Source organism: Montipora foliosa, chromosome 8 (genome assembly GCF_036669935.1).
Source record: "Montipora foliosa isolate CH-2021 chromosome 8, ASM3666993v2, whole genome shotgun sequence".
NCBI lineage: Eukaryota > Metazoa > Cnidaria > Anthozoa > Scleractinia > Acroporidae > Montipora > Montipora foliosa.
Window position 1 is genome coordinate 17278669 of NC_090876.1, and position 15000 is coordinate 17293668.

General features: G+C 39.8%; 2 protein-coding genes across 5 annotated transcripts in view; both read left to right on the forward strand.

Annotated features, from left to right (window-relative positions):
* LOC138013142 (PMS1 protein homolog 1-like) overlaps positions 1 to 5879 on the forward strand; it is a 27695-nt gene extending 21816 nt beyond the window's left edge. Inside the window, exons 12-13 of one of the 2 annotated variants that reach the window (XM_068860134.1) lie at positions 3629 to 3708; positions 5140 to 5879. In XM_068860134.1, coding sequence (XP_068716235.1) covers positions 3629 to 3708; positions 5140 to 5301 — 242 coding nt within the window. In that variant the 3' untranslated portion in view covers positions 5302 to 5879. The remainder of the gene's footprint in view (positions 1 to 3628; positions 3709 to 5139) is intronic. The other variant, XM_068860135.1, reaches the window with a different exon arrangement.
* LOC138013143 (kappa-type opioid receptor-like) lies at positions 5331 to 13106 on the forward strand. 3 transcript variants are annotated; one of them, XM_068860137.1, is made up of 4 exons: positions 5331 to 5390; positions 6761 to 6818; positions 8715 to 8774; positions 9664 to 13106. In XM_068860137.1, exons 3-4 carry the CDS (start codon positions 8741 to 8743, stop codon positions 10776 to 10778), a joined length of 1149 nt encoding a protein of 382 aa, XP_068716238.1. In that variant the 5' UTR covers positions 5331 to 5390; positions 6761 to 6818; positions 8715 to 8740; the 3' UTR covers positions 10779 to 13106. The 3 variants fall into 3 exon arrangements, with proteins under 3 accessions (XP_068716238.1, XP_068716239.1, XP_068716237.1); XM_068860138.1 differs by lacking the exon at positions 6761 to 6818 and having other exon boundaries at positions 5377 to 5390; XM_068860136.1 differs by lacking the exons at positions 5331 to 5390; positions 6761 to 6818 and adding an exon at positions 7584 to 8479.
* The last annotated feature ends 1894 nt before the right edge of the window (positions 13107 to 15000 follow it).

Genomic DNA, 15000 nt, shown 5'->3' on the forward strand with positions numbered 1-15000 from the left:
TTCCGCATTCATCCCAAATACATCGTGTTATATATTTTTAGAACCTTTTGAATGAAATGTTACTTTTTTATTGGCTTTGAAAGACTAGACAGATATCTCCCTTAGTTTCTTTTGCCTCGCGGAGAAGATGTTTTGCGTTTTCATGGCTGCTTCCGCCTTCTCGTTGCTTTGTTGTTGTTTTGGGCTTCTAAGGTCGGTCTCATCTCTAGTGAATTTCTGACACGCAAATTGTGGAGCATTGTCACTTATTACGATGTCCGGAATGCCTCATGTTGATCACCTTAGACGCTTTCAGTCGGTACTGTAGATATTTATCATGGATTAATCAAAGTACCGTGAATGGTTGAACATATTTAAGCACCCAGCTTCTAACAAATTGCCTGCCTCAAATAAGTTTCCTCCAGTTTACTTAAGTAAAGTATTCTTCCCTTGAAATAGAGACTTCTCTTTGGCCCTAATGAAAGTCTAGTGGCTTATTGGTTAGCACAGTGGTTTGAGTATTTTGTTGTATTCTAAGTGTTGCTTTTCACGTAATGACAGCACATACCGCCTGGCCCCATCGCTGAAGATGTTCTTCCAGAGCCACAATGTAGATTCAGAACAGCTTGTGGGGCTAGTGACACGAAAGTGAGCTCGTCAGATACAGGAAAAGTGCCGTGAACACCAAAGATCTTTACATGGCCTTCATTAATCTAACGAAAGCTTTTGACTCCATTCATTGACAAACATTGTGGAAAGTGTGGCACTGGCGTCCCGTAGATTGCTTGGCATGACTTCGTCTTCCCAGTAAGATGTGGGCCCCCAGCCTCGACACTTCTGCCGGGATACCATCTAAACCGACAGCTTTGCCATTCTTCATAGCCTTAAATAGCTGTGACGATCTCTTCAAGTGTCGGCGGTTCGTCAAGATGACCCACGGTAGGACGTTTAGGGAGATTCTCTATTTCACCGTTGTTTACAGAAGGTTTCTTATTCAGCAACACACAAAAATGTTCTCTCCATTTGATTTGAATGCCATCCATATCCTTAAAGAGAGTGTCAACCCTTGCATGTGATATTGGCCATGCATCTTCTTTTTTTTTTTTTTTTTTTTTTTTTGTGGCTGCGCTGCTGTTTTTACTGTCAGTAGGGCTTGAATCTCCTGCGCCTTCTGCGGCACCTACCAGATGTTTTTCATCTCACGGACCTGACGCTGGACCTTTGATTATACTACATGTACATATTATTGCTGTTTCTTTTTTGTCATTCAGCCAGACTTCTCAGCAATTGGCGGTGGAACTTTTGCATCACTTTCATCACGCCAATTGTCAGGATATTGAGTGCCCTGTGTTCTGAAAGCTTTGCCTCAAAGTTGTCTTATTCTTGTAGAAGAGGGTCTTTGTGATCGCCGACTGGTGCTCTGCACAATTGGTTAGTAACAGGACCCCAATTTACTTTGGCTTACCCACCTCTTTCTTTGCAATTTCGTTTTTGCCATACTGAGGGCTCTCTGCCTACACGACCGTTAAACTCTGCGTGAAGAATGACCTTACGACTGAGTGGCACCTGTGATAACACAGACGCAAGAGTAGAGTAGACTGTTTCTTTATTCTCAAGCTCAGCCAACAGGGTTGGTGCATATGCTGAGATATCTGTGGCCTGTTGTTTTTATTTAAGGGTGTCTAAGGGTCTCGTTGATACCAACCGAGAGCTCCGCAAGGTTTCTGAGCAGTTCATTTTTGATAGCAAATCAAACGCCATGAGTTCTTGGTTGGTTCTCCTCCTTTCCCTTCCAGAAGAAAGTGTGTTCTGTTCCTACCTCCTTCAGCTGACCCAGCGCGGCAAGGTTTCTTCGAGCGCCGCAATATCAATGTTTCCAGCCAGGTGCTATGTTTGGGGTACCTTTTCAAATGGAGTGAGCAGACAGCTGCTCACCCAGGGAGGCTACTACCGAACTCTCCTGTTTCTATTTCTAAGAGCAGAGTGAAAGTTATTTGGTCTCCGTCCCCTACTTGATTTATTACTTATAGCAGAATTTTTACAAAATTTTTAGTGACATATTGCTCATGGCAGAAACCACACAATTTTTAAAAGCGCTGTCGTCTTACAGCATTTGGGTAGAGAACAATCTCCGCTGTACCCCAACCAAATTGATGGGCAACCAAGTTGATCCAGCTTTTTCGTGCCATGTTACATAAAAAAGAATAATTTAAAAAAAGAACGTAACAACCACCGAAAAATCCAACTGACAACTCATTAACAGTGGTCATAAAGTTGCAATTAATAGTCTTGGCAGCCATTAACATAAGAAATTCGAATCCACAATTAGTAATGATCACACTATTGGACGACTAGAAGACAAAAATATTAAAAATATATCAAACCCGCATATTTAAGTCCCACTAATCGCGTTTTGTAAACAGTTTCCCAGTCACCAGGTTAGCTAACGAACTAGAATCAATCAAAATAGCCGACTGAGTTTTTATTATTTTATTTGACTCGTATATTAACTTTGTTACCACTGGCGAGAAACGAGCTACTCTAACAGCTTAAAAGCAATTCCTAACTTAATGATATGCACAAATTTTCGTGAATTATGATCGGCTGAATTCTGATCAAAACCAGAAAGGTCGTACAAGGTTGTTACAATCACAGTTCGGTTAAAATCTGGAAACTGCAAGGGCAGTACCTATAACCTTATTTCCTAATTGAATGTTCATTTGTCCTTCATTTTCACACCTATCGCAACCGTAACGAAAGCTAAGAAAAGAAACGAACTTAATTAAAGTGTCAAGTCTTCTAGCGCTGAAGCGTTAATTATGGACACTGTAAACTGAAATCAACAATTAACAAAAATCAAACCAAGGTCTCCGACAGTTCATTTGGAAAGTAAGCAACAAGATGCATTTGTCGATTTACCTAGGCAACGACTTGTCACTCGAATACTCTATTCGTGTGAATTAAATTGAGCAAATATGGACAACTCGAAGACAGCTGCTGCACTCGCCACTATTGAAGTGCATTTGTCGACTTGACAACGATTCGCCGTCACTCCCAATCACCATTTGTACGAATCAGTGACAACTCGAAGACAGGGCCATTTATGACTCGTATCTATTCAGGTTTATTGGACAACACTCTTTATCTGGTCCAATTTGAGAATTTCAAAAATATCACAAGTATTCATTAATTCCAAATGGTAGGGTCAAATGTTAGTTACCACACACTCAGCACAGTCTTGAAGACAGACTTATACGTTAAAAACCGAACTGGTCCTTTGTTGTACGGGCCAAATATACATTTATCGGTAAAGTAAAGCTACACTTAACTGCCAAACAGAGGCAGTCCTTGGGCATTTTAAGATCCTATTTTTTGGCAGTTACACGTCTTAAACAGCTGTACACGTAGGTTGTATCGTTGAGTCGCTTTTCGCTCGGATAAAGCTCTGATGCTATACAAGGAGACAGTCATGGCGCTGGATGTCGATAACCTGTGTAGTTAGTGGGATGGTTCTGAGCTTACGAGCCACGCGATCAGCGATAGCAAGCACAAGAATACTCCACAACAATTACATATCTTTAATTTTTTTACAAAAATGTTGTTCTTTCTCTAAAATCACATGTGTATTTTCTGTTTTCATCCTTTTCAGAACTCATTCACGAAAAGCGCAACACGGAATGCAATGTTTTGTCCAGCTACAGACCTTTTAAGGTGGTCCACTATCTCCAGGTACGATGAGACATTGCTTGAATGATATCTTTTGCGACTTTAATATTTTTGAACTGATGTTTGTATTTGCTACACCAGAATGACCATGGCAAGGTGGGCATTAATCAGAGAACATCATATCATGTAACTCTCTTTTCTGAAAAAATAAAATAAAGTAAAATTTACTACACTGTAAGATTATACATTAGCAAGAGTGAATTAGATAAGAGTGTTGTTATGGCATGGATGGGCTCTCCAGCACAGTCACAAATGAGTCTATTTTTAGAATGCACGTTCCCGCGAAAATCAGTTGTCATATCGCTGAAAAAAAACATGACAGAAGCAGTCATGCGTGACATGGCTTCTTCTGATTGGTTAAAAAATTGGCGGCTCTTTGTTTTTTCGTCGCGCAAAGTGTATCGAAAAATAAATCCATTTGTGACTGTGATGGGGCAAGGCCGCAAAGTGATAGATCAACACTCTTGTCTCATTCACCCTTGACATTAGCTTTAGGTGGTTAACAGAGAGATTTGAGAACAAGTTTGACCACAGTTTCGAGTTGTTGGTTTTTGGCACGTGCACTAAGGAAAATATCGCATTTCAAACCTCGGGCACACGCCATAGTCTTGTTTGTTCTTCAGTCTAAAGTTATGGCATTTATCCGCGCAACCATCTCACACACATAGAAAGCTTATGGGAAAAAATGACGACGGCAAAGGCATCGAGACCTCCACAAACCAGCAGTTGTGATGAGGAAAATCAAACGCTTTGTGCGTGCGTTTTATTGCCGTCCTCTGCAAAACAGCAACGTGTAATAAACAGCTTTGAGGTTTGAGATTTGGGGCGAACGGCAGGTGTCTTGTTTGGTATCTGAACAGGTAAAACTCTGCATACGAGCCAAGTGGCCCATCAGGCCGGAGCATGAAGCGACTAGAAGTATTTCTACTCCCCCCTGGATGGGATGGAGAGAGGCAACGTGAGAGTATAGTGCCTTGCCCAAGAACACCACATAACTTTCATAACTTTCCCAACCAGGCCCCGAACCCGGATCGCTCGCTCGGGAGTCGAGCGCACTAACCATGAGGCCACCGCGCCTCCTGCATTTGAACAGGTACGCTTTGCGTACGAAATTGGAATAATCACTTTGTAATTGACCAAATGCATAAATGGCGGCCAAAAAAAAAAAAAAATCTTTTGTTTATATGCTAATTAGACTCACTAGCCTCTCTCTTGGCGCACAGACCTCACTGCCCTCGGTCCGTACGCCATGACCTCGGACCAAATAGTTTCCCGTCCGGCCCTCCCACTCAGTCAATAAATGTTGAAGGTGTGGAGAAGAGGAACGGGACACTTCCTTATGAAAATCATAGTAGAATCGAATTACTCGCAACCTTCCACATACCAGACCCGCGGCGCCTCACCCTTTGGGCTAACCAAGCGTACTTTTTGCAGGGCGAGGCGGTGCGAATGGCTCGTAGTATGAGTTCACGGATGAACAGGAGTGAAGTAAATGATCTAATATTCAGGATGGATAAACAGCTTGATCATGTCACGCGAGCATGTGTTCACGGGCAACCATTCTTTCAAACCATCGCTAAGATTCCTAGTAAATAGCAAAAGACACATAGGTGGAAAAAAAAAAAATTGCGATTTTCTGATCAACGCACCTAAAGGATCGATGATTATGACGGATACTTGTTTACGTAAGTACCTTGAAACAATTTCACTATTCTTGTGGACTATTCTTTGTCTACGCAACTCCACATTTTTTCTAATCACTGTTCTTTGTATTGATATTGTAAATTAGTATGTGGAAATAAAGAAACTTTGGATGTTTGAGTTGAAGTTTCGGGAAAACTAGCTTAACGAATGCCGGTTTTTCTTGGTTGCAATAAGCGCTTTAAAACCTGGGAAACGTTGTTTTCTCTTGCAAAAAGGAAACATTTGAGAGTTCACTTCATTGTATAAATGGGTTTTCCTCTGAATACACATCTTGTTTGCCCTGTTGGCAAGGAAAAAGGAGATGCCGCGACGTACTCATGTCGTCAAAGATGGCAGCCACGCGTTTTACCACGGCCTCTAACAAAAGAAACGCCGTTTGCACACCCTTAGAATAGTTGTGTTCGACTTGACAAAGGTTACAACGTGACTGAATTTTTGTATATTAAAGCCACAACTAGTTTTTCGATGTTCATTTTTTTTTCTAGTGACAAGCAATTAACGTGATGTTCCCCTCTGTTACGTCATTAAATGTTTGTCGAGAACAACCAAGGCGTCGCTTAAATATACTTTTAATCCATTTTAAGCGTATTTTTTTACCTAGCCGACGAGAAAGATCTTCAGCTATTTAAAGGAAAACTGAGGCATTCAAAAACACCATGTTTCAAGACTGAATGTATTTTCCATTCACCGTCACAATTAGCCCATCATTGTTTTGACTCGCCACCGAAATTGTTACATTTTTCCGGTTCAAAGATGAAAACCAAGTGCGTGCTATGTGTTGTCACGTTTGGAGTTTTTAACCACGTTTCACAAAATACTTGTAAACATGTCAAATACTTTTCTTTAGAAATCGTTTTCAGTTTAACTGACTTAGAGGCTTATTATCCGAATCAAATAAATATTGGCTAATGATTTCACCAGTTAAAATCAATCCGCTCTAACTGCAGGAAACAAATCACCTAATATGCGACAAAAAGATTAGGATGATTTTGTTTATCTTTGGCTGTTCCTTATCCTGACGGTTTTCTAAAAATACGCTATTTCGCAGTTTTATTGACAGACCTTTTTCGATTTTTGTTTAATCTCGCTTAGTTGTGGGTTTATTTTCCAAGTTATGAACCGGATACACAGGGCTCAAAAATTGAGAACAATTTGGCTAAAACAACAAGAAATCATCGTTGACTGGCATATATTATTTTATTGATACACACGATTTTCGTACTCAGAACGAACGAATTCAGTGTTTACCCTTGGTAGGGAAATTACAAACGTCTTATTGGTCAACGACAAATACGTGTTTTTGGGAGTGGTATACGGAATTTATTCACCTGCATGGCAAAAAATCTCACAGGTCAAGCAGAGGAGCTTCCTACATCGAAAGACGGTGAAAATCCTATGGAACTAAATAGGTGAGATCCTTCACTGTTACAATATCGAAACAATACCGTTCGAACATTTTTGGCCATAAAGACGGCAATGCTTAAAACTTGCTAAAAGCTACATTCGAAAATTTCAAAAAGTGGCTGAAAACACTGGCGGTGATATCACACTTTGCATTCCCTTTAATTTGGTAGGAGAAATTAAACCTGATCATTAGATAGATGGGTTTAGGAAGTGGAATGCTGCTTTGCTACCCATCGACTCACTGCTTTTCGGATGGCGAAAAGCGGACACAATTATGAAAGCAATTTGCAAGGTTAATTATGAACTAAAAGGTACCACAAACCCAGGAAATTGGTTTAATAACAGTGTCCGCTTTTAGCCATCCAAACAGCGAAAGCTCTATTTTGGGGCGACGAGCCTTGAAGGAATTGCATAGATGTATTTGCTGTTTACGCGTAACTTTTAGAGCGCGAATACCACTTTCTGGAGCATTCTGCACTTAACAGGAAAAATACAGCTCTCTACTTGTGTCATCCTTCCTTTCGCAAAAAGAGTGCCCTTTTGTTGATGAGAACACTGATAAATGGATTTTCGAAATTACAGTCAAAGTCAGTTCACCTTCACCTTCCGTTTACACGACACCGATCGAGACTTGCCGAAACCGTGTCGATTTGAAACCGCTGCCAAAAGTGGAGCGTTTTCGAAACGATGCGGTTAATTTTTCATCTGTCGTGTAAACAGTGAAACCGCATCGATTTGAGTACGATTACTACTTTGGCGAGAAATTTTCATTGCTTTATTCAAAAGAGTCAATTTAGCCCGTAGTGCAGCGCTCGCTTATACCATAACTACCTGGATTTTCTGGCGAAACAGTTCCGTGTAAGCGCTTCCAAACCGCATCGATTTTGACACAGGTTCGAAGTCATGAAACCGTGTCGATGTGAAACCGCGTTCGTATAAACGCTGGTGATTGCCAATCTATGTTGTATGTCACTTTGTCCAATACTTTTGCTGACGAACCGAATTAAAGAGAGTTCCTTATCGGAAGACTAAATGGTGCAATTCTAGTGAATATATATCAAACGAAACAGACTTCAATATGTCAGCTTTCCCCTTGTTTTACTTTTTCAAACTGGCTGCACGGCTCTTTCGATACTGAAACCAGAACAAACAATGAGATCGGAAGCACGAATTCGTTACCGCTTTCTTCGTATGGCGTAACACGAAGGTAAATGAATTTTACGACATTGCTAGCTTCCGATGATTATTGGTGACTTCTGTTAAAGTTAATCAGATTGTTAAAAAAACCAATTTACAAGTTTGCATTATGTTTCATTATTTGTTATCCGTCAAACACTTCGAGATTGCCAAGTGATAAATGTATTTCAATGAAAAATAAAGCAAATTGACAGAGCGGTAATGCTTTGGTAATATGAAATTATCTGGCGTTTTGCTTGACATGTTTAAGCAGAGTTATGTAAATTCGTCATAGGTCGCTTTTTTAAAAGGACAATTTCATTCAATTTTCTTAATTTTTATCCTTTTGAAAATGGAAATTTTGAATTATTACATTTCATGATAGAAAACAACTACGAAATAGAAAACGGCCACCTTTACATTGATGTGGCAGTGGATGGTGGTGGTTGAACCTCGATGTCAAAATACAAAGTTTTGTCTTTTGGGAAAGGTAAAATGACACAGCAGGCCCTTCCTTGGCTGCAAGATTGCGTACAAGTCTTCACGTTAAAACTTTCTTATTCATAGTGAAGAAGTATAAATATGATAATATTTACATTAGGAAACATGCATATCACTTTGTAATTTCATTTGTTTGTCTTTCACGATCAATTTGCTCCTCTGCAGCGCGCGTGATTAGGCGCACAGTAATCATTGTGTTGAGTTCGCCCTTTCTGTCTCAACAGACACGTTTAGGGTCACTGAAGCTAAAATGAACGACGCCATTAATGCTACAGGAACAAACGGTAAGCCAAGCTTGAACGGTTTCGCTCTGTTCGGTATTTACCCAGGTGGTTAATCGTAGTTGATGATTTGTGAAGGCCACCTTTTTCTTATCTAACAACAGCTCTAATTTCCTTTTCGACATTAAGGCTATTTAGCTGCCGATCCACAGCTCACTTTATTCTATCCACATTTAAACCGCCTTTGAACGCATATCTCACTATATCCCCATTGTCTGGTAAGCAAGTAGCTTCCAGTTTTGACAAAAGACAGTAAAACAATATCGATTTATCGGTGATGACCAGGGCGACAGGATCGGAAAATCCGAGTAAAAGCGATATAATTGAGATACAGGATACTACTAGAAGTCAGATTTAATGGATTGAATGGCCTAAAAAATTAAACCAGAGACTGAGGAAAGAAATGAAATGAACAATTAAAGAAAATAATTAAGTTAAAAGTGGAAGATTTCCACAATTAAAGATTGTGAAATGAAGTTGATGACGGACAAGTAAAAGTCAGATGGTGACCATCCCACATTTTGAACACTTCTATCAACCTCTCGCATGCATGCGCTTTGAATGAGCTGTTGAGGGAGCACACATATGGCGCGGAAAAAGTAAACTAGGATATTCAAAAATCAAATTTCATTTATTTAACTTCATCTAAAGCCACATGAAAGGCGCAGATTTGGAACAAACCTTGAAGATGAATTCCTTTCTTTAGTGTTTGTGCTTCGGAAATTGAGTTCAAGGATCGAGAGACCATGCTATTCGAGTCGAGCAGGGGATTACGGAAGAGTCGGTCAAAACGGCGACTTGCCTCATTTTCACACAAGGGCCTCGAAGCCATGCGTGTATCACATGACTCTTTGATTTTGACTTGTCTGGTGACCCTTTTTTTGTCTTTTAGGAACAAACGACCGTAGTTCCACACTACAAGTTCCCGATCAGTTATCATTGAAAGCCCAGATTGCCTTTACTTCAGCATATGCAGTTACCTTCTTGATAGCCTTTTTTGGCAATTCCTTTGGCTTGTTCGTGGTGTTAAAAAAATCTTCCAGAAATGTAACGAACCTCTTTATAGCAAACATGGCTATTGCAGATCTATTACTGACCGTAACAGTTATGCCATACCAAGTCGCGTATCTTTACAAGGGAAATCTTTGGTTTGGAGGAAAATTGGGAATCGTTACCTGCAAAGTGCTTTTCTACGCTATTCCTATTTCTATAGCGGCTTCAGTGTTAACAATGATGCTCATTTCCTTTGATAGATTTTACGCCGTTTTCTTCCCTCTTCGAGAAGCGATTTTCCAACGACCAAAGATTCTATCAACGACGATATGGGTTCTTTCGTTTGCGTTAATGTTCCCTTACGTGTTTCTTTCTGATGTGTCGTTTGATCCGGATAGAAATGGTTACCATTGCCATTTCGACTTGCCCACAAACAATCTTTCAGAAGACGAAATTTTTCGCGTACTCAGAATCTTTCATATATCTCTTTTCGTAATGGTGTACGCCTTGCCACTCTTCATAACCATCATTGCATACACTTTGATATGCCGCACACTGGCTCGTCGTAAAATTCCAGGCAACATAACCGATAGCAACCGTGCCGTGGTTGAGAAGTCCAGGCGCAAGGTCGTGCGACTGTTGGTTGTTATATGCGTTGTTTTCGCGCTGTGCTGGTTTCCAACTTATATCACTCATTTCTTCTGGTTTGTACTTCCTGATCATCAGGACAAACTACCATACGTTGCAAGCTTTGTATTTTTGTGGATAGCTCATGCAAACAGCGCCATCAATCCTTGCCTCTATGTACTTCTGAACGATGGTTTTCGTAAGGCCCTCTTTGGGCTGTTCAAAGACTTGTGCGGACGGGGAACAAACGTTGTTGCTACGACAAGCGCGCCAGATTTTCGCCGAGGATTTACAAGAAAGGCGTGGAATGAAAAACACCTGGAACATGTCCCCGAAGCTCCTGAATTGATAAGACAAGGAACCCAGCCTACAAGTGTGGCTTATTAGGCAGAGTCGTTTGGGTCCCGTAACGTCTTCAAGGGAACTGCGTGACAGATAAAAAAATTATACAAGGTGGACGTTCTTCACCCCAACATTACCAATGTTAGAACAAACGCCGGGCTAATATTAGTATTTATTATATAAACACCAATGAAATACCAAGTGAGCTTTCGCTCGAAAACATGATACCTTCACACGCGAAGATAACATATTATCTTCACCATAGTTAATGCATGGATATGGTTATGAAACTGGACAAGCTCCTTTGTTTCATGTTTTTGTCTGTATTTTTGGGCTTTACCCTGCACAAAACACACCTTTTTTGAGAAGATAACCAATCAAATCCTTTGATTAAATTATGCACAACTAATTTGCGAGCACGTGCGAAGCGAAAACAAAAGATTGTGCAGGGTCACGGTCAATTCAACATCGGTTGCGGCAACATTGTTCTCCCTTTTGAAAGTTAAAAGGTTTCATAACCAGTCCCTCGATTAATTATGTCTTAACACGTGAAAAGATCACTGTTGCTATGGTTACCTATAAAAAGGCCTTTCGATGCCTTTCGTGAAGTGATTTAGTATTTCATTGCTGTTTATATAATTAATAGAATACCATAACATGGCCGCTTGGAGAAAGGAAATGTCTTTTCTCGTGTTGAAAAATATTTCACTCGTTCCCTTCGTTCACTCGTGAAAAAGTTTTCAGCACTCTAAGAGAAATCTCGTATCTCCGCGCAGCCATGTAATATCCTCTATTGATCACATGCAATCCGTGCACAATTTCCTGGTACAAGCAAAGGTCTTTGCAAAAATTAGTAGAGCTAATCATAGTGACTACTTCGAGTTCAATTTGGAAATAATCTGCATAAGTGGGTGTTTTCAAAAAGTATCAGAATTAATATTTAAGCTTTTTGAAAAACACACGAGTTCAAATTATATCCAAATTAAACTGTACGATTACTTTTTAATAATTTAACTGACAGCAATACAAAGCAAGTTCCGATCTTTTTTAGATAAGTTTATTTAAGCTCTAAAAACAGAAACATCATCCAAAGATCGACATGCAGAAGAGGGTTATTATTTCCAATGTAAATATCCTATTTAAAAATCTTTCTATATAAACTCTAAAAACCAGAGAGATTAAAATGTAACTCATGATTCCTAGATATGAGCGAAACTCGAAAGCGTTTTTTTTTTAAGGTAAGAGTGGGTTTCGCATGGACAAGGATTACAACACTGTCGATGCTCTCAGTTGGAAAACGTTTTGGTATTTGTCTATTTCTATTGTCAGGCAATTGTTTTACGGATGTCTGCGAGTCCCCAACGATCGCCATGGCAACGGTAACGGTTGTTCCATTTTTCAAGTGAAATATCTTAAGACTTAGTTCGGAGACCAAGTTGTTGTTTTCTTTGACTTCGTAAACCGTATAAGTTCTCTTATCTAATGCGTGATATAAGAAAAAAATATTTAGTTGAACTTGGGTGCTTACCATTTGTCGAAAAAACCGGTTGGCGTTGCCGGTTTGTGAGCTTTGCATGATGGTAAAAGCGATTTTCCGTTTTTATTGACCTAGCTTGTTCGGTCCAACCAGAAAATGTCCGGAAAAAAATTTAAAAAAGTCCACTTTGACCGGTGGGATCGGTTGGACCGAAATTACCCAAGTTGTTATTTCCAGTACTGCTCTTGTGTCTCCACCAACTGAAATTTAACACAAATTCAAGACACCGGACCGGAACGTTCCAATTGACTTCCAATCGAAATTCCATTGGCTTAATAGTAAGCATCCCTTGAGTTATTTGTGAAGACGCAGTTGTATCATGTAAAAAATTCCACAATATTTTCGTGGAACGAATCTTGTATAAAAATAATTTCAGAGTAGGGCACTGAGCTAAGTTTAGAGATACTTCTCAACATATCAGTATCGAGTACACAGTTGAATCACTTTTATTCCTAATTGTGTAGTTATAAAATAAGACACTTCACTTTTAAACTGCTGAGTGGAAGAATTATTTTCTCCTTCAGTATTTACTAGTAATTTTGGCTTAAAATATTGCCAGGAAACTATGTGGAAAACACACTTTTTAAAATGTAGAAAGAGTTTTATTATTACATAATCGTATATGTATATGACAAATTAACATGAATTAGTTTATTTATGTCAAGGAAAATATCGATCTACTGCTTTTCCATCAAGGCTGAATAAAAAACATTAGTAATATATACTAAAACATTAGATAGCGTTAAAGACACGCTCTGATTGGCTACTCGCACGCCGAATATCTTCTGTTATTTACCTCCGAGCAACTCCCGCGGGATTTGCGCCCGAAAATATTGTAATCGTTGCAGTAATAAATGAGTTAAATCATCTTTTTGTGATGATATTATCCCACTGTTTTAGTTTACACCAATACAACTTACTATTCACGCATGATCACCTTAGTGTCTGTGAAATCCAACTTGAAAGCAGTTTATTAAGACTCCAAAAGAACCTTGCATGCGAAAATCCAAACAACTGATCTTGAGATTTGTGCAAAAAATGCTGCATAACGTAAGAATAATTGAATTTACCAATGCTAACATTAACAAACAGTTAAGCATTGAAGGCAATTGGTTGCAGCCTGCGTTGCGGTTTGGCAGACACCAAGCGGAATCGTTACTTCAATGCAGCGATTTTGGGTATCTGCGCGCTGCATGGACGAAAGGTGCGCAATGGAGGGTAGTATTCTGGTTTTATCGTGGAAGAAAATATATAAACAAGCGAAGCACCTTTCTCTCGAACTCTGGTGACCTATTAGTTAATATTATTTTGTAATTTGCCAGAAGGGCTCTGAGCTTCACTTTTGCAGTTTTTGCACCAATTGAAGTGAAAACGTAACTTCAGAAATGCTAAATATCCTTGAACTACTCCGAATTTTTTTTTATAAATAATTATGTGAGAATCTTTCTGTGATATCAGAAGTACACAAATCGTGTAACACGCATCTCTTTTCCTTGGAATAAACCTGGGGATTTTAGGACACCAATTTTATGCCCAAATATGGACAAAAATAACATCGAAGCTGCACGCGCGGGAAATTGCAAAGCTGCGTTTTTACATGTATACATCCAAATAGGGAAAATTTCAAACTAAAAAAACCCCAGCTCTGAAGCAGAATTAAGCGCCTCGAGGTCATGAGCTTCTAGTGATATTTAATTTCCTACAATTCAGTCTTTTTTTGTTTCGTGATCGGTCTCCGCCATTTTAGACTACTAAATCACTTTCGCCGTTCGGAATGTGGTCACAAAGCCTGATCAAAATTCGCCGTTTAGTGGATCTTCCCAGAGTCGGTCCTACAAGCGTACACAGAAAGGAGGAAGACTCGGTGCACAAGATCAGAAATGTGCCAACCAAGGTGGAGCAGCGATAATCGTGTCTACCGATGCTGGAGTGTTAAAACCATCAGGACCAATGATCTGTAATATTGTGCCGTTCGAGCATATGCGCCGGAGTGTTGAAACCTTAATGTTACTGTTTTCGAAAAGAAAAAAGATACGTTGTCGAATCCGCAGAGACAACGGCCGTTTTCATACGAAAGACGCATAATCCGTCAAGACAAATTATTCGTTTCTCGTGTTATTCGTTTGATGTAAAGACGGGACAAACAATATAAAACGCATTGTCCGTCTGAGTCGAACTTGGGCGGGCGGCAAAAGACACGTAATAGGGACCTTAAGCAAAGACGACGACGACGGCTACAAGAAAGTCGTCTAAAAATATTATTTCCCGTTATTGTCATAATTTTGTGATTACTCTAAGTCGCTCGGCATGGAAAATGTGAGTTCACATGCCAAGAATAAAATTGGCGACAACGGTGTGGATATTTAGAGAGAAAATTGAAAAGTCTGCGTCAGGTGCTCGCGTCCTCCACATGACTTCAAACGTGATCATTTCACGTCGTTGTCAAGACGAGAATGGCAAAGAAATGTATCAAAATGTAAAACGTGCGTGCAGAGCTATCTTTTAGGGTCTCGATTGCGTCTGGACGACCTAAACCATCATCGTAACATCATATATCTTTATTTAGCCTCGAATTTTTAGAGTAGCTTGATGTAGCTAGGGTTATTTCTCCGAGCATTTACCCTCCCAACCATGATACATCACAGAAGACAGACCACAACACCGGGAACTACATGCCCTACAATTTGCGACAAGTGTGCGGGTTCTTTTACGTCCCACAGGATTATGAAC